General features: G+C 46.0%; 1 protein-coding gene and 1 pseudogene across 2 annotated transcripts; one reads left to right on the plus strand and one right to left on the minus strand.

Moving 5' to 3' along the window:
* Positions 1–647: 647 nt before the first annotated feature.
* On the minus strand, positions 648–18,083 carry F2RL1 (F2R like trypsin receptor 1). Its single transcript, XM_010352818.1, has 2 exons — positions 17,797–18,083; positions 648–3,257 (listed from the first exon to the last, which is right to left on the minus strand). Exons 1-2 carry the CDS (start codon positions 17,876–17,878, stop codon positions 2,146–2,148), a joined length of 1,194 nt encoding a protein of 397 aa, XP_010351120.1. The 5' UTR covers positions 17,879–18,083; the 3' UTR covers positions 648–2,145.
* LOC104653741 lies at positions 9,851–10,371 on the plus strand (annotated as a pseudogene). The gene has a single exon (XR_746722.2). The product of XR_746722.2 is annotated as a 60S ribosomal protein L23a pseudogene (transcript).
* Positions 18,084–21,464: the final 3,381 nt, after the last annotated feature.

Below are 21,464 nucleotides of genomic sequence, written 5' to 3' on the forward strand. Positions count from 1 at the left end.
CAGAGGACCTGTCAGTGACTCCAGTCTGGACTTCTGGATGCAGCAGTTTTAATAGTCAAAAAAAGAAGGGTGGGGGGGATGACAACCTAAGGAGCCGTTGGTAGGGAAATAATTACATACATCACAATGTACACCAAATGTTAAATAGCTTCTATCCTTGAAAAGTAGTCAACCTACAGATGCAGGTGTGGAAAGAATTCTAAAACTTTTTTTTTTTTTTTTTTTTTTTGAGATAGAGTTTCACTCTTGTTGCCCAGGCTGGAGTGCAATGGCATGATCTCGGCTTACTGCAACCTCCTCCTCCCAGGTTCAAGTGATTCTCCTGCCTCAGCCTCCCGAGTAGCTGGGAATTACAGGAACTTGCCACCACGCCTGGCTAATTTTTATATTTTTAGTAGAGACAGGATCTTGGCATGTTGGCCAGGCTGGTCTTGAACTCCTGACCTCGGGTGATCCACCTACCTCAGCCTCCCAAAGTGCCGGGACTACACGCATGAGCCACAGCGTCAGTCCTCTAAAAACATTTTTAAATGAGAAACAGTTGTCACAGAGTTTGGTGTGAGTGTCCATCATTTCCTTTTAGAGGGGTGAAGCTGTTGCCTCCCTTCTCTCACTCCTTCCCTCAAAACAAACACACAACTCAGAAATAAGCTGTAAAAAAAATTGTGTTATTTATAAATCAATTACACAATAAAATAATTATTTTTAAAAGTCACAAATACAATCATTATATAAAGTCAGTTTGGCATCAAGTACCTTTTGAATATGTTGCAAACTATTTTCCAAAGAGATGTGGTCGAAACTCTCTGAAAGTTTTATAATTTTGTATTAGATAACAAGTGAACAAAACTGACAATAAATACTCCAACAATAATTTTTTAAAATGCTAAGTGGTAAATGCTATTCTAAGTGGCAAAACAATCTATTACGCAGACTACCTGAAAATTTCACTGAAGTCATAAAAAGTTATACAAAATTTGTATTTACACGTTTAAAATCCTGATTGTATTTTTCTTGAATAATAATATATACAAAAGCTCAAAGGGTTAATAAATAATTCAAAGTCCTAATAAGTCAACAAACAGATTTCATTATAAGCTGAACATAAAAGAGACACCACTGTTTACTTCTCTTTCTGAAAATTATCATTGTCAAATGGAAGCAGCATTCAGAACAATGGTTCTCAAATCTTCATGTGCATAAACATCATACAGGTTTGTACCACACAGATTCCTGGGCCCTGTTCCCAGAGTCTGAGCTCTCATTACTGAATCTGAGGAATCTGCATTTTAACAAGATCCATGATTATTTTATTTTATCACCCAAGCTGGAATGCAGTGGTGTGATCTCGGCTCACTGCAACCTCTGCCTCCTGAGTTAAAGTGATACTTGATTCTTGTGCCTCAGCCTCCTGAGTAACTGCGATTACAGACGTGCACCACCACACCTGGTTAACTTTTGTATTGTTAGTAGAGATGAGGTTTTGCCATGATGGCCAAGCTGGTCTCAAACTCCTGACCTCAAGTGATCTGCCTGCCTCGGCCTCCCAAAGTGCTGGGATTACAGACATGAGGCACCGCACCCAGCCAAGATCCATAATGATTTTGATGAAGTGGTACAAGAACCTCACTCACTGGACATTGAAATTCTACTGTCCAATCCCAACTCACTGCTGTTGATTGGAAACCTGATTCTGGTAGTTCATTTATCTTGATTTCCTCATTTGTAAGGTCATTCGATTGGACTGATCATCTCTGAGGGCCTTGAAGCCCTAACAAGTCTATCACAATCCCAGATGTAAAATATATATATATATATAATTTCAGCTGAGAAGTGAGTCTTCACACCAAGTCTACTTTTTGCAAGTTACTGGGTTTCTGTCTTTACCATCTTCTGAAAAGTCTGCTTCTGTTAGTTCAGTTTCTGGGGACATCTGAGTAGAGGAATTCTGAAACAGACACTGATGTTAATTTGAGGGACTACTTTTCTCATGCAAACAGGGGAGCTCCTAGCAATCCTAAGAGGTGCTGCATCCACATGGTATGCGGTGAGATGCGTTTGGTTAGGAAATAAGAGACACGTCCCCATAACATTAAACAGGCTCCACATCCTATGGTGCAATTCCTATCTGAGGACTTGGGAAGCTCAATAGGAGGTCTTAACAGTGGTTGAACTTGAAGAGTAAGAGCTGGACTTCCTGGAGTGTTTCTTTGAGGTGAGGGATACTTGCATCTGCTTTACAGTGCGGACACTTCGGCAAAGGAGAGCGTTCTTTGCATGATCCCTGAAATCATGTGAAACAAAGTAATAGACAAAGGGGTCGATGCAGCTGTTGAGGGTAGAGAGGCAGAGGGCTACAATGTATAGGGCATAGACATGGCTCTGGCCCCGGCTCTTAATCAGAAAATAATGCACCACGAGCAGAAGGTTACTAGGAGTGAAGCAGATCAGGTACATGGCCAGGACAGTGACAATGAGTTTGATGGCCCTCTTCCTTTTCTTCTGTGAGTTTTCATCCATGGCAGAAAATCGCAGCATTCTGATCATCAGCACGTAGGCAGAGGCTGTGAGGAAGGCTGGGAACAGAAAAACCCCAATGGCCAGAGAGAGGAAGTAATTGAACATGTCTCCCACCAAGAGCTGCTCAGGCAAAACATCATGACAGGTCGTGATGTTCAGGGCTGGAATGAAGATGGTCTGCTTCACGACATACAATGGGATGGTGACCAGCAGAATCAGCAGCCATATTGCCAGGGAGATGCCAATAGCAATGTTTGCCTTCTTCCTGGAGTGCCCCATGGGGTTCACAATGACCCAATACCTCTGCACACTGAGGCAAGTCATGAAGAGAATGGAACAGTACATGTTGCCATAGAAAAAGCCAATAAGCATGTTACAAAGAGCTTCCCCGTAAATCCAATTGTTGCCATGTATGTGATAGCCAATCTTCAAGGGGAACCAGATGACAGAGAGGAGGTCAGCCAAGGCCAGATTGGCCATGTAAATCACAGCAGGGTGCTTCTTCTTAGTTCGGAAGAGAAAGACCCACAGGGCCATGCCATTACTTGGCAAACCCACCACAAATACAATTGTGTAGACAATTGGAAGGAAGACAGTGGTCAGTTTTCCAGTGAGGACAGATGCAGAAAACTCATCCACAGAAAAGCCTTGTTCAACTGTAACTCCTTTTCCAGTGACGTGGGATGTGCCATCAACCCTACCAATAAGGCTTCTTCCTTTAGAGGATCTATTGGTTCCTGTACAAGAAAAGAAGACAAGAGTCATTACAGAAATAAATGTTTCAGCAGTAACACTGGTTTGTTCAAATGAAAGTACATTCATTTATTCATTTTTTAATTTACCCAGCCTGGAGCGTAGTGGAGCGATCATAATGTACCGCAGCCTCAAACTTTTGGGCTCGAGCAATCCTCCTGAACTGCCAGGCCATAGGCACGCACCACCACACCCGGCTAATTTTTTACTTTTTGTAGAGATAGGATCTCGCTGTGTTGCCCAGGCTCTTCTCAAACTCCTGGCCTTAAGATTCTCCCGCCTCAGCCTCCCGAAGTGGTGAGATTACAAGTGTGAGCCACTGAGCCCAGCCTCAAATGAAAGTACCTTAGATGAAAACAGAAATATACTATTTTTTTTTTTTTTTTTTTGAGACGGAGTCTCGCTCTGTCGCCCAGGCTGGAGTGCAGTGGCCGGATCTCAGCTCACTGCAAGCTCCGCCTCCCGGGGCTAGTTTTTTGTATTTTTTTAGTAGAGACGGGGTTTCACCGTGTTAGCCAGGATGGTCTCGATCTCCTGACCTCGTGATCCTCCCGTCTCGGCCTCCCAAAGTGCTGGGATTACAGGCTCGAGCCACCACGCCCAGCCTCAGAAATATACTATTAAAGGATTACACAAAATGCTTATAGGGGCTTTTCTTTGTGTAATGAGATTATTGGGATTTCTATTGTCTGGTTTAGTTTGGTTTTATGGGGTTTTTTTCTTACAGTGAGTATTTTTGTATCTGGGAGTTGTAAGGAGCTGTGGGATGCATGTGGAACATTGATTTCTAGGAATATAAAGAAGACTAACAATATTTCAACTTATTTTTACAAACTATCCACATTCATTAGTCCCCAGCTATTCTTTTTATTTTACTTATTTTTATTTTTTTAGAGATGGGGTCTTGCTATGTTAACTAAGCTGGTCTTGAACTCCTGGCTTCAAGTGATCTTCCCATCTTAGCCTCCCAAAGTGCTGGAATTACAGGCATGAGACATCACACCCAGCTCTAGCTATTCTTATCACATGACTAACAACAGTCCTTTGATTTATCAATTAGTAAAATTTGGTTTGGCTGGGCATGGTGGCTCACACCTATAATCTGAGCACTTTGGGAGGCTGAGGCAGGCGGATCACCTGAGGTCAGGAGTTTGAGACCAGCCTGGCTAACATGGCGAAATCCCGACTCTATTAAAAACACAAAAATTAGCCAGGCGCGCCTGTAATCCCAGCTACTTAGGAGGCTGAGGCAGGAGAATCGCTTGAACCCGGAAGGTGGAGGTTGCAGTGATCCAAGATCATGCCACTGCACTTCAGCCTGGGTGACAGAGACATCAGTTTAGGAATGTGCAGTAATTCCTTTCCAAATTCTCAAGTGTGTAAAATAGCTATCCCCCTCCTGACACCAGTTTTCTAATTTCCCACTTCATAATGGCCTTCTGTTCCACTCTAGTCCTGAGCCAGGATCCATCCTGGCCTATTCAATTCATCATACCCTACTCAGACCTTGCCACAGGGAGATTCCCAGGACCACAAGGGACATTCCCTTTTCACCCACAAGGATAGCCTCAACAGTGGGCAGGGATTTCCCCTGTTCATGTGCTGGCTTCCTGGAGAAGGTCCCAGGGAGGCCAGCTGGCAGGGAAACTGTCTAGCCTGGACAGGTGGCTGTACTGATGACAGATCTGTGTTCTGACTTCCAAGCATGTAGCATGACAAGCTAACTTATTCTCCCTCTCTTATATTATGAAGTTGATCTTAAAATCCACAAAGAAATGAATGGCATGTCCTCCCTACATTCTGCCCCTAAGTATACATGAACCTGCAGGAGTAAGTAAGGACAATTTAAGGATGCCAAAGAATTTTACTCTAATTCTGGGGAAAAGTAGGCCTCACCAGGCAGAGAGGACAGGGCAATACTGGCACTGCAGATTACCAGGGAGGATATTAAACCTACTTATGCTCTTATCTCATAATGTTATGCTTGGTCATCACTAGAAGCTTTACACTAATGTTCCGCAGAATTTTTCACATCTTAACGCTTCTATTTGGGATGCTAGCCTGGGTGGAATGTTGGGGGATGTAGAGATCAATACTTCACTTTTCACTTAGTGTAGTGGGTTGAAAGGTGGTACCCCCAAAAGAGAAGTCTATGTCCTAATCCCCAGACTCCGTGAACATTATTTAGCAAAAAGGTCTTTGCAGATACAATTAAGGATCCTGAGATAAGAAGATCTCCCTGGGTTATCTGGGTGGGCCCTAAATCCAACGACAAATGTCTTTTTTAAGATAAAGGCAGAGGCCGGGCGCGGTGGCTCAAGCCTGTAATCCCAGCACTTTGGGAGGCCGAGACGGGCGGATCACGAGGTCAGGAGATCGAGACCATCCTGGCTAATACGGTGAAACCCCGTCTCTACTAAAAAATACAAAAAACCAGCCGGGCGACGAGGCGGGCGCCTGCAGTCCCAGCTACTCGGGAGGCTGAGACAGGAGAATGGCGTGAACCCGGGAGGCGGAGCTTGCAGTGAGCTGAGAGCCGGCCACTGCACTCCAGCCTGGGCGGCAGAGCAAGACTCGGTCTCAAAAAAAAAAAAAAAAAAAAAAAAAAAAGATAAAGGCAGAGGCCTGGGGCGGTGGCTCACACCTGTAATCCCAGCACTTTGGGAGGCTAAAGTGGGCAGATCACGTGAGGTCAGGAGTTCCAGACAAGCATGGCCAACATGGTGAAATCCTGTCTCTACTGAAAATACAAAAATCAGCCAGGTGTGGTGGCGTGTGCCTGTAGTTCCAGCTACTTGGGAGGCTGAGGCAGGAGAATCGCTTGAACCCGGGAGGCAGAGGTTGCAGTGAGCCAAGGTTGTGCCACTGCACTCCAGCCTGGGCGACAGAGTTAAAGTCTGTATCAAACAACAACAAAAAAAGAGAAAGGCAGAAAGAGATCTGCAACATGCAGAAAAAGAGAAGCCAGAGGAGTGAGTGACATGAGAATGGAGGCAGAGATTGGAGTCACGTCAAGGAACAGGCCAAGAATGCCAAGAAATGCCAGCAGCCACTGCAAGCTGGAAAAGGCGAGGAATGGACTCTCTCTTAGAGCTTTTGGAGGACATGTGGCCCCAATTCCTTGATTTCAGACTTCTGGCCTCCAGAACTGACAGAATAAATGTGTTGTTTTACATATTTATTTAGTATATGGCAATTTGTTACGGTAGCCACAAGAAACTAATATGCCTAGGATAGTAGGATAGTCCTATTTCTTTTTTTTTTTTTTTTGAGACGGAGTCTCGCTCTGTCGCCCAGGCTGGAGTGCAGTGGCCGGATCTCAGCTCACTGCAAGCTCTGCCTCCCGGGTTCACGCCATTCTCCTGCCTCAGCCTCCTGAGTAACTGGGACTACAGGCGCCCGCCACCTCGCCCGGCTAGTTTTTTGTATTTTTTTTAGTAGAGACGAGGTTTCACCGTATTAGCCAGGATGGTCTCGATCTCCTGACCTCGTGATCCGCCCGTCTCGACCTCCCAAAGTGCTGGGATTACAGGCTTGAGCCACCGCGCCCGGCCTCGGATAGTCCTATTTCTAATGGTTCTATTTTTTTTTTCCATAATTCTTCAAAAAGAACGTATGTTGTTTTTAAATTTAAAAAAATCCTACATATTACAGTGTTCTTCAAATATTTGACCATAACGCCTAAGAACCATATTCTACATAGTAACCCAGTTCCCAATACACATATCCATAGTAGAAAAAAGTTTCACAAAATAATAATTATTCTTATTAAACAGGGTGCACTGATACTTTCTATTGTATTCTATTCCATTATTATAAAAAGCCAATTATTATTCTTTAACATTGATTTCACAGGCCACTTAACTTAGAATGACAACGATGTAACAATTAGAAAGTAACACACTAGAAATTAATTTGGTGTTGGATTCAGTGCTTGATCAGCGTTATAGACTGAGCAACTGGTGCAGTTATTGTGGGATGTATCCAACACCAAATTAATGGAAATGAAGGTGGCAAAGTGTTAAACACTATGAATGTAGTCAGTAAAATCGAGACTCTGGGAACTGCTACAGGATAAGGGCCTGTTTTTCACAAAATATTAATTATAAGGCAAAAAATAAGAATGAGGGCCAGGCACAGTACCTCACGCCTTCAATACCCAGCACTTTGGGAGGCCAAAGCAGGAGGATTTATTGAGACCACGGATTTAAGACCAGCCTGGGCAACATAGCAAGACCCCATCTCTTAAAAAAAAAAAAAAGAAGAAGAAGAAGAAGACAAAAGGAAAAGAAAGGTGTGGAGGTGAAATTTATAGAGTAGAAGATCTAAAAGACATATCAGTCATATGTATGTACCTTCTTTGAATCCTGATTCAAACAAACCATAAAAATACCTTTTTTTTTTTTTTTTTTTTTTTTTTTGAGATGGAGTCTCGCTCTGTCACCCAGGCTGGACTGCAGTGGCCGGATCTCAGCTCACTGCAAGCTCCGCCTCCCGGGTTCACGCCATTCTCCTGCCTCAGCCTCCCGAGTAGCTGGGACTACAGGCGCCCGCCACCTCGCCCGGCTAGCTTTTTGTATTTTTTAGTAGAGACGGGGTTTCACCGTGTTAGCCAGGATGGTCTCGAACTCCTGACCTCGTGATCCGCCCGTCTCGGCCTCCCAAAGTGCTGGGATTACAGGCTTGAGCCACCGCGCCCGGCCTTTTTTTTTTTTTTGAGATGGAGTCTCACTCCGTCAGCCAGGCTGGAGTGCAATGGTGCAATCTTGGTTCACTGCAACCTCCATCTCCCAGGTTCAAGCAATTCTCCTGCCTCAGTCTCCCAAGTAGCTGGGATTACAGGTGCGCATCACTATACCCAGCTAATTTTTGTATTTTTAGTAGAGATGGGGTATCACCATGTTGGTCAGGCTGGTCTCGAACTCCTGATCTCAAGTGATCTGCCCACCTCAGCCTCCCAAAGTGCTGGAATTACAGGCATGAGCCACTGCACCCGGCCTAAAATGACATTTATGAGACAATTAGAAATTTGAACACAGAGCCAGGCATGGTTGTTCATGCCTATAATCCCAGTGCTTTTTGAGGTTGAGGTAGAAGGATTGCTTGAGGCCAAGAGTTTGAGACTAGCCTGGCCAACATAGCAAGACCCTGTCTCTAAAAAACATTAAAAAAAAAAAAAAAAATTAGCCAGGCATGGTGGCACGCACCTGTAGTCCTGGCTACTTGGAAAGCTGAAATGGGAGGATCACTTGAGACCGGGAGTTAAATGATTCAGTGAGATTGCGCCACTGCACTCCACTCTGGGTGACAGAGTAAGGCCCTTGTCTCTTACGAAAAAGAAAAAAAGAAATTTGAATACTGACTGAATATTTGATTATATTAAAAATTAATGTTAGTAGATACTTTAATGGCATTATGTTTATATTTGAAAAAAGAAATCCCTCATACTTTATTAATACATTCTAAAATATTTTAGGATGAAATGATATCTGAGATTTATTTCACAACCACAGGAATTGAAACCCTCAGACACTGCTGGTAGGAATACAAAATGGTGCACGGCTGGTCAAAGTGGCTCACACTTCTAATCCCAACACTATGGGAGGCCGAGGTGGGTAGATCACCTGAGGTCAGGAGTTCGAGACCAGCCTGGCCAACATGGTGAAACCCCACCTGTACTAAAAATACAAAAATTAGCCAGGCATGGTGGCATACACCTGTAATCCCAGCAACTTGGGACGGTGAGACAGGAGAATCATTTGAACCAGGAGACACAGGTTGCAGTGAGCCAAGATCGCGCCACTGCACTCCAGCCTGGGTGACAGAGTGAAACCATGTCTATTTAAAATAAATAAAATAAAATAAAACGTATAGTTATTGTGGGAAATTATCTGCAGTTCCTCAAATGGTTAAAGAGTTACTATATGGCTGGACGCGGTGACTCATGCCTGTAATCCGAGCAATTTGGGAGGCCGAGGCAGGCGGATCACGATGTCAGGGGTTTGAGACCCGCCTGGCTAACATGGTGAAACCCCATCTCTACTAAAAATACAAAAATTAGCTGGGTGTGGTGGCACACGCCTATAGTCCCAGCTACTTGGGAGGCTGAGGCAGGAGAATTGTTTGCCAAGGGCTAAGACCGGAAGATTGGTGAATGACAGCTAAGGTGTTTCTTCCAGAGTAATAAAAATGTTCTGAAAGTGTTTGTGGTAATGGTTGAATAATTCTATGAATACACTAAAAGCCACTAAGTTGTACAGTTTAAAGGGGTGAATTGTATGGTGTGTAAATTATCTGATATGGAATTCTTGGTAAAGCTGTTAAAAAAAAAAACACAGGCTCAGTATCATAGGAAAGGGAAAAAAACAGAAAAGAAATAACAGGGAAGAGGGGTGGCAGGTGGGTTGGGGAATAGATGAAACAAGATTAGCCAACAGTTAATAATTATTGAAGTTGAGTGGTGGGTACACGGAATTCACTGTAATAGTATACTGCTATAAGATTAAAATTCTCCATAAAAATAAGCATGTACCAAGTCAGGAAAGCTCACATAAAGAGTGCTCAACCTTTTCACAAGATGGCGCCAAAAACGAAGGAAGCTCCTGCCCCTCCTAGAGCCGAAGCCAAAGCGAAGGCTTTAAAGGCCAAGAAAGCAGTGTTGAAAGGTGTCCAGAGCCACAAAAAAAAGAAGATCCGCACGTCACCCACCTTCCGGCGGCCCAAGACACTACGACTCCGGAGGCAGCCCAAATATCCTCGGAAGAGCGCCCCCAGGAGAAACAAGCTTGACCACTATGCTATCATCAAGTTTCCGCTGACCACTGAGTCTGCCATGAAGAAGATAGAAGACAACAACACACTTGTGTTCATTGTGGATGTTAAAGCCAACAAGCACCAGATTAAACAGGCTGTGAAGAAGCTCTATGACATTGATGTGGCCAAGGTCAACACCCTGATTCGGCCTGATGGAGAGAAAAAGGCATATGTTCGACTAGCTCCTGATTACGACGCTTTGGATGTTGCCAACAAAATTGGGATCATCTAAACTGAGTCCAGCTGCCTAATTCTAAATATATATATATATCTTTTCAACATAAAAAAAAAAAGAGTGCTCAAAATCTGTTTTAAATAAGAACACTAAAATAAAGACCAAAAAAGGACCAAGGAAAGGCAATATAGCAATTTTTTTTAAAAATGGATTTTTTTCTTAGAATATTTCAACATATAACCTTTAATGGTCTCCATCAAAACTATTGTTGGTATTAACTGTTCTATAACACTGGTAAATGTCAAGACGCTACTTGAAGGTCTCTGAAGCCCTTTCAGCCCAGTGCATCGGCTCTGACTCTGTACAGTGTCCTTACCACTCACCAAAACTCACAGAGCTTGTCTAGAGAACCAATACTATCCCAGCTCCCAATTGTCAACCAGGTAAAATCATTTCTATTTCACAGAGCTGAGGGGAGACTAACTGCACAAATGAAGTTTAAACACATATAAAGTGTCTGGCTACAATTACATTCCCATTTCTACGGCTGTAATAAACAATTATTGCCCAAGTGTGCAAAAATACACATTCACAGATGCTCAAGGCAGCATCCCCTACTCAGTTACAAACAGCTCCTTATTCCTATTCCTAACTTAACATGTCCCTGGCATCATCCCTATCACTAAGGGTAGACATTATACTAGCCAATAATATTGAAATGGAAAGACAGCGACAATAAACAGTCAATTGAAAAAAGAAACTGGCTGGGCACGGTGACTCACGCCTGTAATCCCAGCACTTTGGGAGGCCAAGGCGGGCGGATCACGAGGTCAAGAGATCGAGACCATCCTGGCCAACATGGTGAAACCCCATCTCTACTAAAAAATATAAAAATTAGCTGGGTGTAGTGGCGTGTGCCTGTAGTCCCAGCTACTCGGGAGGCTGAGGCAGGAGAATCACTTGAACCCGGCAGGCGGAGGTTGCAGTGAGCCGAGATCACATCACTGCACTTCAGCCTGGCGACAGAGCGAGACTCTGTCTCAAAAAAAAAAAAGAAAGAAAGAAAGAAAATTATAATGTATAATTTGCAAAATCTGAAGTCTAGAAGGATATCCACCAAACAATAAAAAGTGGCTGGCTCTGTGAAGTAGAATAGCTGGGGACAAGAGAACTTTTCTTTTATTTTACACCTCTCTATATTATTTGAATTTTGTATCTCAAAGGAGTATAAATTGGTTTAATATTTTTGGTGGGTAATTTGGCAAAAAATATCAAAATTTTAAATGTATTTGCCATATGACCTAGCAATTTACTTCTAGGAATTTGTCCTGCACCTACCAGCTAAAGTGCACAAAGTTATTCTATGTACAAGAATATTTACTGGAACATTGTCTAGCATGGTGAAACAAAGATGTTAATTTCAACATCTATCAAAAAGGGGAGTAGTTCAGGGCCTGGTGCAGTGGCTCACACCTATAATTCAAGCATTTTGGGAGGCTAAGGCGGGAGGATCACGAGGTCAGGAGTTTGAGATCAGCCTGGCCAACGTGGTGAAACCCCGTCTCTACTAAAAATACAAAAATTAGCTGGGTGTGGTGGCAGGCACCTGTAATCCCAGCTACTTGGGAGGCTGAGGCAGGAGAATGGTTTGAACCTGGGAGGCGGAGGTTGCTGTGAGCTGAGATCACACCACTGCACTCCAACCTGGGTGACAGAGTAAGACTCCATCTGGGGTTTGGGGGTGGGCGGGAAGAAGGGGAGTAGTTCAGGTCAGGCATAATGGCAACCTAGTCATAGCCCCAGCTACTTGGGAGCTGAGATGGTTACAGTGAGCTATGATCCTGCCACTGCACTCCAGCCTGGGTGACAGTCAGAACCAGTCTCTTTTTTAAAAAAAGCAGGGTTGCGGGGGGCGGGGGGGCAGTAGTGCGGTGGGGAGGACTAGTTCAATTACCCCTCCTACAAAAGTTTATACAGGGCCGGGCGCAGTGGCTCACACCTGTAATCCCAACACTTTGGGAGGCTGAGGCGGGTGGATCACGAGGTCAGGAGATCGAGACCATCCTGGCTAACACGGTGAAACGCTGTCTCTACTAAAAATACAAAAAATTAGCCGCAGGATAATGGCGTAAACCCGGGAGGCAGAGCGTGCAGTGAGCCGAGATCGCACCACTGCACTCCAGCCTGGGCAACAGAGCAAGACTCCATCTCAAAAAAAAAAAAAAAAAAGTTTGTACAAATTTCTATACACTGACTATGAATAGATTAGGTAAAAAAAGATAAATCATAGCACAGTATGTACAGTACAGTATGCTCCGTCTATTCCTATAAATCATTTGTGCATAGAGAGGTAGAGCTGATGGCCAGAAACCCCTGTAATCTCAGCACTTTGGGAGGCCAAGGCAGGCGGATCACTTGAGGTCAGGAGTTCAAGACCAGCCTGGCCAACATGGCAAAATTCTGGCTTTACTAAAAATACAAAAATTAGCCGGAGGTGTTGGTGCACATCTGTAATCCGAGCTACTTGAGAGGCTGAGGCAGGAGAATCACTTCAAGCTGGGAGGCGCAGGTTGCAGTGAGCTGAGATCACATCACTGCACTCCAGCCTGGGCAACAGAGCGAGACTCCATCTCAAAAAAAAAAACAACCAACCAACCAACCAACAAACCAGCCAACCAACCAACCAAACAAAACCTGAGAAGTTGTGCTGAAATTGGAGAACAGAAAGTATGAGTTTCACTTTTTTTTTAGACCCTTCTGATTTACACATTTTTTGGGAAAATCTGCATGTAAAACTTTTTTTTTTTTGACACGGAGTCTCGCTCTGTCGCCCAGGCTGGAGTGCAGCAGCACCATCTCGGCTCACTGCAAGCTCCACCTCCTGGGTTCACGCCATTCTCCTGCCTCAGCCTCCGAGTAGCTTGGACTACAGGCGCCCGCCACCACACCCGGCTAATTTTTTGTATTTTTAGTAGAGACTGGGTTTCACTGGGTTAGCCAGGATGGTCTCGATCTCCTGACCTCGTGATCCGCCTGCCTCAACTTCCAAAGTGCTGGGATTACAGGCATGAGCCACTGTGCCCAGCCTAAATTATTTTTTATTTTTATTTTTTTTTTGAGACAGAGTCTCTCCCTCTGTCGCCCAAGCTGGAGTGCAGTGGCCAGATCTCAGCTCACTGCAAGCTCCGCCTCCCGGGTTTAGGCCATTCTCCTGCCTCAGCCTCCCGAGTAGCTGGGACTACAGGCACCTGCCACCCTGCCAGGCTAATTTTTTGTATTTTTAGTAGAGACTGGGTTTCACCGTGTTAGCCAGGATGGTCTCGATCTCCTGACCTCGTGATCCGCCCGCCTCGACTTCCAAAGCGCTGGGATTACAGGTGTGAGCCACTGCGCCCAGCCTAAAATTTTTAATTTAATTTTTACTTTAAGTATACTCCTCTTGTGGCCCAACCTCCCCATCGAACCAAGTGTAAAACAAGTACTTTATTTGCATTAACTCTCTTCCTTTCACCCTGTTCTCTATGATCCCCTCACCCCAAATGTTCTTTCTTGCTCCCAATCTTTGGGAGCACAGACTGAAAAAACAAAGGTTTCACTTGTGGGGTGCCCCTCCCTAAACTTTTAGTACATTTTCACAAGTGTTCTTTCAGAATGAACTGTTTTCTTCAACACTTGCCAAGCTAATAAAACCGTAAGAATGTCAAATACAGATTTACTAAAACATCATCTATCAAGGTTACTTAGTAACTACAAGGCAAGCAAAAGGATCAAATTTAAATTCCTATCTTCCAGTTCATTGCAGTGTTCTGTCATTTTACAAAACTTTGGCCAGGGACGGTGGCTCATGCCTATAATTCCAGTACTTTGGGAGGCCAAGGCAGGTGGATCACTTGAGGACAGGAGTTCGAGACCAGCCTGGCCAACATGGCAAAACCCCATTTACACCAAAAATGCAAAATTAGTTGCGCCTGTAGTCACAGGTACTCCGGAGGCTGAGGCATGAGAGTCACTTGAACCTGGTAGGTAGAGGTTGCAGTGAGCCAAGATTGTGCCGCTGCACTACAGCCTGGGTGACAGAGCGGGATTCCATCTCCAGGGGGGGGAGATAAAAGAAAAATTGGAAATACCACATATCTATCAACAGAGGACTAATTTTTAAAATTGATACATCCTTCTATAACATTTTAGAGTCATTAAAAATGTTTTATATGTATTGACATGATACTGATCTGCTTATATAATCCCATACTTGCACAAACATATTTTCTGTATTTGTGAATACATATTTTGTGCATGGATGTAATAAAGAGTGGGAAAAGATATAAGCCGAAATGTTAGCAGTGGCTACTTTGGTACTGAAGTTCAGGGTGATTTAATTAAATTTTTCCTTTGTTTTCCTTTTGTTTTGGCTCATTTTTCCCTAGTGATCACATATTGTTTTTATAATTTAAAAAACAATTATAGATAAGGCACCTGTAATCCCAGCACTTCGGGAGGCTGAAGGCAGATGGATCACCTGAGGTCAGGAGTTAGACATCAGCCTGACCAATATAGTGAAACCCTGCCTCTACTAAAAATACAAAAATTAGCTGGGTGTGGTGGTACGTGTCTGTAGCCCCAGCTACTCAGGAGGCTGAGATAGAGAATTGCTTGAACCCGGGAGGCAGAGGTTGCAGTGAGCCGAGATCATGCCACTGCACTCCAGCCTGGGCGACAGAGAGAGACTGCCTCTAAAAAAATATTACCTGGGGGTGGCAGTGCACGCCTGTAGTCCCAGCTACTCGGGAGGCTGAGGCAGATTTCCTTGAGCCCGGAAGAGGTGGAGGTTGCAATGAGCCAAAATCGCACCACTGCACTCCAACCTGGGCAACAGAATGAGACTCAAAAAAAGAAAGAAAGAAACACCAAACCAATTATAAAGAAAACAGAAGTTCCAGTCTCAAAAAGATAAATGGAATGACCTAGGCCCATAAAATGGTGGAAAAAAATAAGTAAGTGGCAGAGAGAAGCTGACTGAAATGAACACCACATGGACAAGCCAGGGTACTCTGGGCAAGACTCCTCACTTCATTCATTTGCTATTTACTGAGGTCCCGTAGGTGATGAGACTATGCTAGACATGATGGAAAGGATGGTAGGGTCCCCTGCCTCCAGGAGTTAACGATGCAGTGAGGACATGTATTAAACATATTTACCCAAATAATTACCAATTACTATTGTGAGGGGAAAGAGGGGGCCGCGATTTCCAAGTGTTTTCCTTGCCTTGCCTCCTCCCCAATTCAGTGTCCCTCACCTGTACCCTGAGAAGGCTGTGCTCTAGGCTGAGTTCCTTTCTATGAGGCAGTCTTTCAGAGTGAGGCTTTGGGAAGAAAATCAACCCCCAAATCGGCCTTGCAGCCACTTGAGGGGCACGCAGAAGGACTGGTTAAAAGGCAGTGAGCAAAGATCTACCCTGAGGGCAGAAAAGCTTTGCTGACACGGTATTTATTAAAATAAATTTAGTTTTAAGGTGGGAGGAAAGCTCCATCTGCGTAAATCAATTCTCAGTGTTACTTCGCTAACCCTTTGGGAAAGTTACCCTGCAAGGGAATAAAAGTATGATGGGGGAAGGATGAGGAACAAGGTGCAATATTAAGTGGCTCTAGTTAACAAGTAACCTGATTTTTCCTTATTGTTAAATCAAGTTCGCCTTATACTCCAGGGATCTCCCAATCCCCCATCAAGAGGGGTAAACAAGAACAAGCCAAATAATCGGGGCATGCTTCCTAGAGGGACCTCTGAATCATAAAGATGTTGAATCGGACGGGCGCGGTGGCTCAAGCCTGTAATCCCAGCACTTTGGGAGGCCGAGACGGGCGGATCACGAGGTCAGGAGATTGAGACCATCCTGGCTAACATGGTGAAACCCCGTCTCTACTAAAAATACAAAAAACTAGCCGGGCGAGGTGGCGGGCTCCTGTAGTCCCAGCTACTCGGGAGGCTGAGGCAGGAGAATGACGTAAACTCGGGAGGCGGAGCTTGCAGTGAGCAGAGATCTGGCTGCTGCACTCCAGCCTGGGCGACAGAGCGAGACTCCGTCTCAAAAAAAAAAAAAAAAAAAAAAAGATGTTGAATCATCTATACCAACATGTATTTTTTTAAAGTTTGCACATACTAACCTTTGCTCCTGAATTTTAAGTTCCCAACTTTAAAGGACATAGAGGAGAGGTGTTCATTACAGTTTTCAATACTTCCTGGAACTAAATGCCTTTATTCTGATGCTGATTAATAAAAAATATATCAGCGGTGCACAGTTTTCAAGCTTACACCATTAACACCCTTTTCCCTAAGAGGGTAAAGAATCACATTCTTCCATCTAATTCCAACCCACTGTGACTTGCTTTTTTACCTCCTCTTTATGAAGAGGAGGATAAAAGTGAGAAATGTCTTTTACAGCAAGTCTGCACATTTCTGAGGGAAATTAAAACCTCCCTTTGCTACCCAGGCTGCCCAAACAGCGGGGCCTCGGTTAGGATCACAGTGGCGCGATCGCAGGTCAAAAACATCCCCCACGGCTACAGCGAGGCCTGCTGGGCCCGGAAGAACACGTTCCCAGCAGTACAAGTTCGAGCACACCGGAGCAGCACACCCAAGGAAGGCGGCGGCCGGGCGCAAGTGCTGCTCTGTTCCCAGGGCGGCCAGCCTCCGGCCTGCAGACCTGAGCGGAAGCCAGTGGTCGCTCCGGGTGGCACACTAGGCAAGTCCCGGAACCCCAGGCCCAGAGAGTCAACTGGTCAAATATAAGGCAGCGTCCAAGAAGTTCCGCTCGTAAATCCTCGTGACGCCCAACGGGCCTGAGCGCTCATTACCACCAGAACCCAGCAGAGTCCGGCCCTGAATTTCATACCCCGGGCCTTCCACCGTGGGTGCCAGGAGCCGCGGGCCCCGGGTGGATCTCGAACGCCAGGGGCAGAACCCGAAGAAAGGCTTCCAGTAGTTGGGGGAGGGGGGCGCAAAAAACAACCTAGAGGGCTCCCGGGCCGCGGGTTCCCACCCACTCCGCCAGTTCCCACCACTCCGCCCTGCCCTGCGCAATCAGTTTGCTAACTCCACCGGCCCCGCGGAAGCCAGAGAGGAAAGTAGGGGAGAAGCTCCTAATGACTTAGTGTTTACAAAGCAACCAAGCCCGGGGAGGGGACTGGGTCCTCTGGGTACCCTTTAGACACAGCTACTCCTTCCTTCCCTCCCTCTCCCCGAACCCACGCTGGGGCCTGGGGGTGCCCAGCATGACAGCCTCTACGGGAAGTGGGGTCTTTGGGGAAATCTCTGCCTCTGCCGGGCTCTGCCAACTTCAGCTGCTCCCGCATGTCCCACCTGGGTGCCTCCTTGGCGCAGAGACCCCCCATCAAAGCCACCAAGGAGAGGCTAAGGGATTCGTGGAGGTGGGTGCCGGCAGCAGAACCCCCTTCGCGCACCTGCCCGGATCACCGTCTGCCCAGCGTGCCCAGGACCCCAGCTCCTCAGCGATAAGAGCCCTCCTTGGCCAGGTTTCTCACCTTGGATGGTGCCATTGCAGGAGACAGAGGCTGCCAGCAGGATGGCGGCCCCCAGCAGCCACGCCGCGCTGCGGCTCCGCATCCTCCCCGAAGCCCCGACGCCGGGCGCGCTGGGAATCCGCCACCACCGATTCGAAACTCAAGAGCTCCACTGGACGCACCGAGAGAAAGTCAGCCTCTCATCTGCTCCGAATCGAAGCCTCTGCGCTCCTCCCCAGGGCGGGTTACGTTTCAGGGAAACCGAAGGCGCAGCTGGACTCACCTGCGGGAGGCCACGCCCCGGGACCGGAACGCGCGCCCTGGCCCCGCCCCCTGCCACCTGCCTTGCGCGGCTGCGCCCCAGCTCCCCGGACGCGCGCCAGGTCCCCTAGACTGCTGGAGCCGCCTGCGGGCTGGGTTGAGCGCTTGAGGTGTTCGCTTTGGAATGCAAATAGCAGGAGCGCTGGGACCACGGGTTAATCCCAGCCTGGGTTATGCCGCGAACTACCTTTAACCTTTACTTACTCCTAGAGAACCGGGTCGTCGGTCTCCCTCACTTTTCCTGACTATGGGAAAGCCACGATCCGAACTCACTGCAATTGTGGTTGGTAACTGATACAGAGAGGGCTTCCCGGTGCGGTGGACACTGCAGGAGGAGGGATGCGTTTTTTATTGTAGAGGCAGCTGCAGCTGTGGACACCACGAAAGCGGTGGGGAGCACAAGGGGCGGGGCGGGGCGGGCGGAGGCAAGGGTGAGGTGGAGCGTGAAGAAGACATGGAATGGCTACTTTCAGCCCCAAGTGCCAAAGCTTTAGAGAATTATCTTGTTTAATCTCTGTAACAACCAGCGCAATAAGTATGATTATTCTTCCCATTTTATGGACGAGGAAATTGAACTTAGAAAGACTAGATAAATTGGTTAGAGTTACACGGTTTATAAACACAGTGTATAAATGTTTATCACATTTCAACTCTAGTCGAAGACTGCCACTGTCTTCTATTCATTGCTACACTATAAATGCGTCCACCAGGGCTCCTCTGTATTGGGATCCCATAGGCTAAATAAATACATGAGCAGATAGAAGGGGTGGGAGAGGATAAGTGTGGGGTTGGGGATAAGTGCATGAGTGCATGAGAGTTGGCATCATATTGCTAATGTCTTACTTTTTTTTTTTTCTTCGAGTCGGAGTCTCCTTCTGTCTCCCAGGCTGGAGTGCAACCTCCGCCTCCTGGGTTCAAGCAATTCTCTAGCCGTAGCCTCCCGAGTAGCTGGGGTTACAGGCGTGCACCACCACATCTGGCTAATTTTTGTGTTTTTAGTAGAGACGGGGGTTTCACCATGTTGGTCAGGCTAGTCTCGAACTCCTGATCTCCTGATCCGCCCACCTCCGCCTCCCAAAGTGCTGAGATTACAGGCATGAGCCACCGCACCCGGCATGTCTTACTTTTTATTTGCTTTTTAAAAGATCTATTAAAACAAAGTCTACTGTTACCCATTTAAACCATTGGTATCGGAAGAGCACAGAAGAGAGACATAGGTGTTTTCAAATATTTGAAGGATTCGCTTGTAGAAGAGGATTTGGATGTGTTTTGAGTAGCCCCAGAGAGCAAAAATAGGTGGAAGCCACAGTGGGGTTTAATTTCAGCTCAATGTATAAAGAAATTTTCTCTATTTTTTATGTTAATTTCTATTAGAAAATAGAAGTGGGGTCTCCCTATCTTGTCCAGTCTGGTCTGGAACTCCTGGCTTCATGTGATCCTCCCCACTGAGCCTCCCAAAGTGCTGGGATTACAGGAATGAGCCACCACACCCGGACAGGCTTCTCCCCTTGTTCACATCTGTGTGATCCCAAGTTTACTTATCTTCTCTAAACTTTAAGTTATTTTATATACACACACACACACACGTGTGTTTTAAATGTGTTTGAGGATAAAATAGTGACTAGTGACTGGGTTGGATACGTGGTAGAAGCTCAATAAATATTTTTTGTTTATTTCCTTTCTCTGAGGAGTCCTCATACTCCACCTGCACCCCAGCTCTCACTTCAGCCCATGCCCACTTTTCCTCCCAGGAAAAGCTGACTTCTAGAAGCAGAACAGGAACCTTTGACATCCTGAACAGCGGACAGTTCTCCTGATAGGGATCAGGCCATTCCTGAAGGTCCCTCCCCAGGGGAGATAACTGATTGGTAAGATGTCCCTTCAAACTATTCAAGCATCCATTTCCTCACCTGTAGCTTATTAGTATTACATCTATCATCTGAGAATAATACTAGTACCTCTCTCGTAGGGTGGTTGTGAGGATTCACTTTGCTAAATGTCCATAAAGCACTTCTTAGCACAGTTTCTGGTATACAGTAAGCATCTAAGGAATGGGAAGTGCTATAGAATGACTGCCTTTAAGGTGCAATCTTCCTCTTTCAGAGAACAATACATCAGGGTTCAGCTGCTTTCTTTTTTTTTTTTTTTTTTTTTTTGGGGGGGATGGAGCCTTGCTCTGTCACCCAGGCTGGAGTGCAGTGGCCGAATCTCAGTTCACTGCAAGCTCTGCCTCCCGGGTTCACGCCATTCTCCTGCCTCAGCCTCCCAAGTAGCTGGGACTACAGGCGTCCGCCACCTCGCCCGGCTAGATTTTTGTATTTTTTAGTAGAGACAGGGTTTCACCGTGTTAGCCAGGATGGTCTTGATCTCCTGACCTCGTGATCTGCCCGTCTCGGCCTCCCAAAGTGCTGGGATTACAGGCTTGAGCCACGGCGCCCAGCCGGTTCAGCTGCTTTCGATTGAAATTTTCACTGTAGGCCGGGCGCGGTGGTTCACGCCTGTAATCCCAACACTTTGGGAGGCCGAGGCGGATGGATCACAAGGTCAGGAGATTGAGACCATCCTGGCTAACACGGTGAAACCCCCGTCTCTACTAAACAAAACACAAAAAATTAGCCGGGCGTGGTGGCGGGTGCCTGTAGTCCCAGCTGCTCTGGAGGCTGAGGCAGGAGAATGGCGTGAATCCAGTTGGAGTTTGCAGTGAGCCGAGATCGCGCCACTACACTCCAGCCTGGGCGACAGAGTGAGACTCCGTCTCAACAGAAAAAAAGAAATTTGCACTGTATTTTATGGGAATATGCCTTGACTCACCACAATTTCCAAGAAAAGACGTTATTGAACAATGCTATGAGTTAATTATCTCAAAAATGTGGTTTCTTCCCACAGCCTGACTAAATGAACTACCTCACTTGAGTCAGTTTGCAGGTGTTTTTCTGTAATTTGGGGAGTATAGTGTTTGTTTTTCAGGGGTTGATGACTCCTTTGCCCTGAAGGGATTGGAGTATTGTATGGCTGTGTGGAACAGTATAGAGAAATGACCACAGGCAACTCCAGACTGCCTGGCTTCCAGAGATTAGGAACTATGCAATCTTCCGCCACCTACAATTCCAAAGAGGAGTTTAGACACTGAGGGAAAAGGTATTTCATTCAAATAATTCATCGAACTCTTCCTGGAGAAACAAAGTCCCCAAGTTATTGGGTCCTGATCAAATATAGTTGGAGAAAGTGACGCTCATTTATTCACTGATTCATTGAGCACTCATTCTGGACAAGGTTAGCAATGACCTTCACATGGTAAGTCCTATGGTCCTCTCTCAGTCCTTTCTCAGTTACTCAGCCTAGCTGTAGAATTGGACACAGTTGATTTC

This window comes from Rhinopithecus roxellana, chromosome 3 (genome assembly GCF_007565055.1).
Source record: "Rhinopithecus roxellana isolate Shanxi Qingling chromosome 3, ASM756505v1, whole genome shotgun sequence".
Taxonomy (NCBI): domain Eukaryota; kingdom Metazoa; phylum Chordata; class Mammalia; order Primates; family Cercopithecidae; genus Rhinopithecus; species Rhinopithecus roxellana.

Excerpts from the sequence above, each read along its gene's own strand:
- F2RL1 (XM_010352818.1), bottom strand. The coding sequence starts at position 17,878 with ATGCGGAGCCGCAGCGCGGCGTGGCTGCTGGGGGCCGCCATCCTGCTG. Across the intron at positions 3,258-17,796 it reads CTGCAATGGCACCATCCAAG|GAACCAATAGATCCTCTAAA; the intron begins GTGAGAAACCTG and ends TTTCTTGTACAG.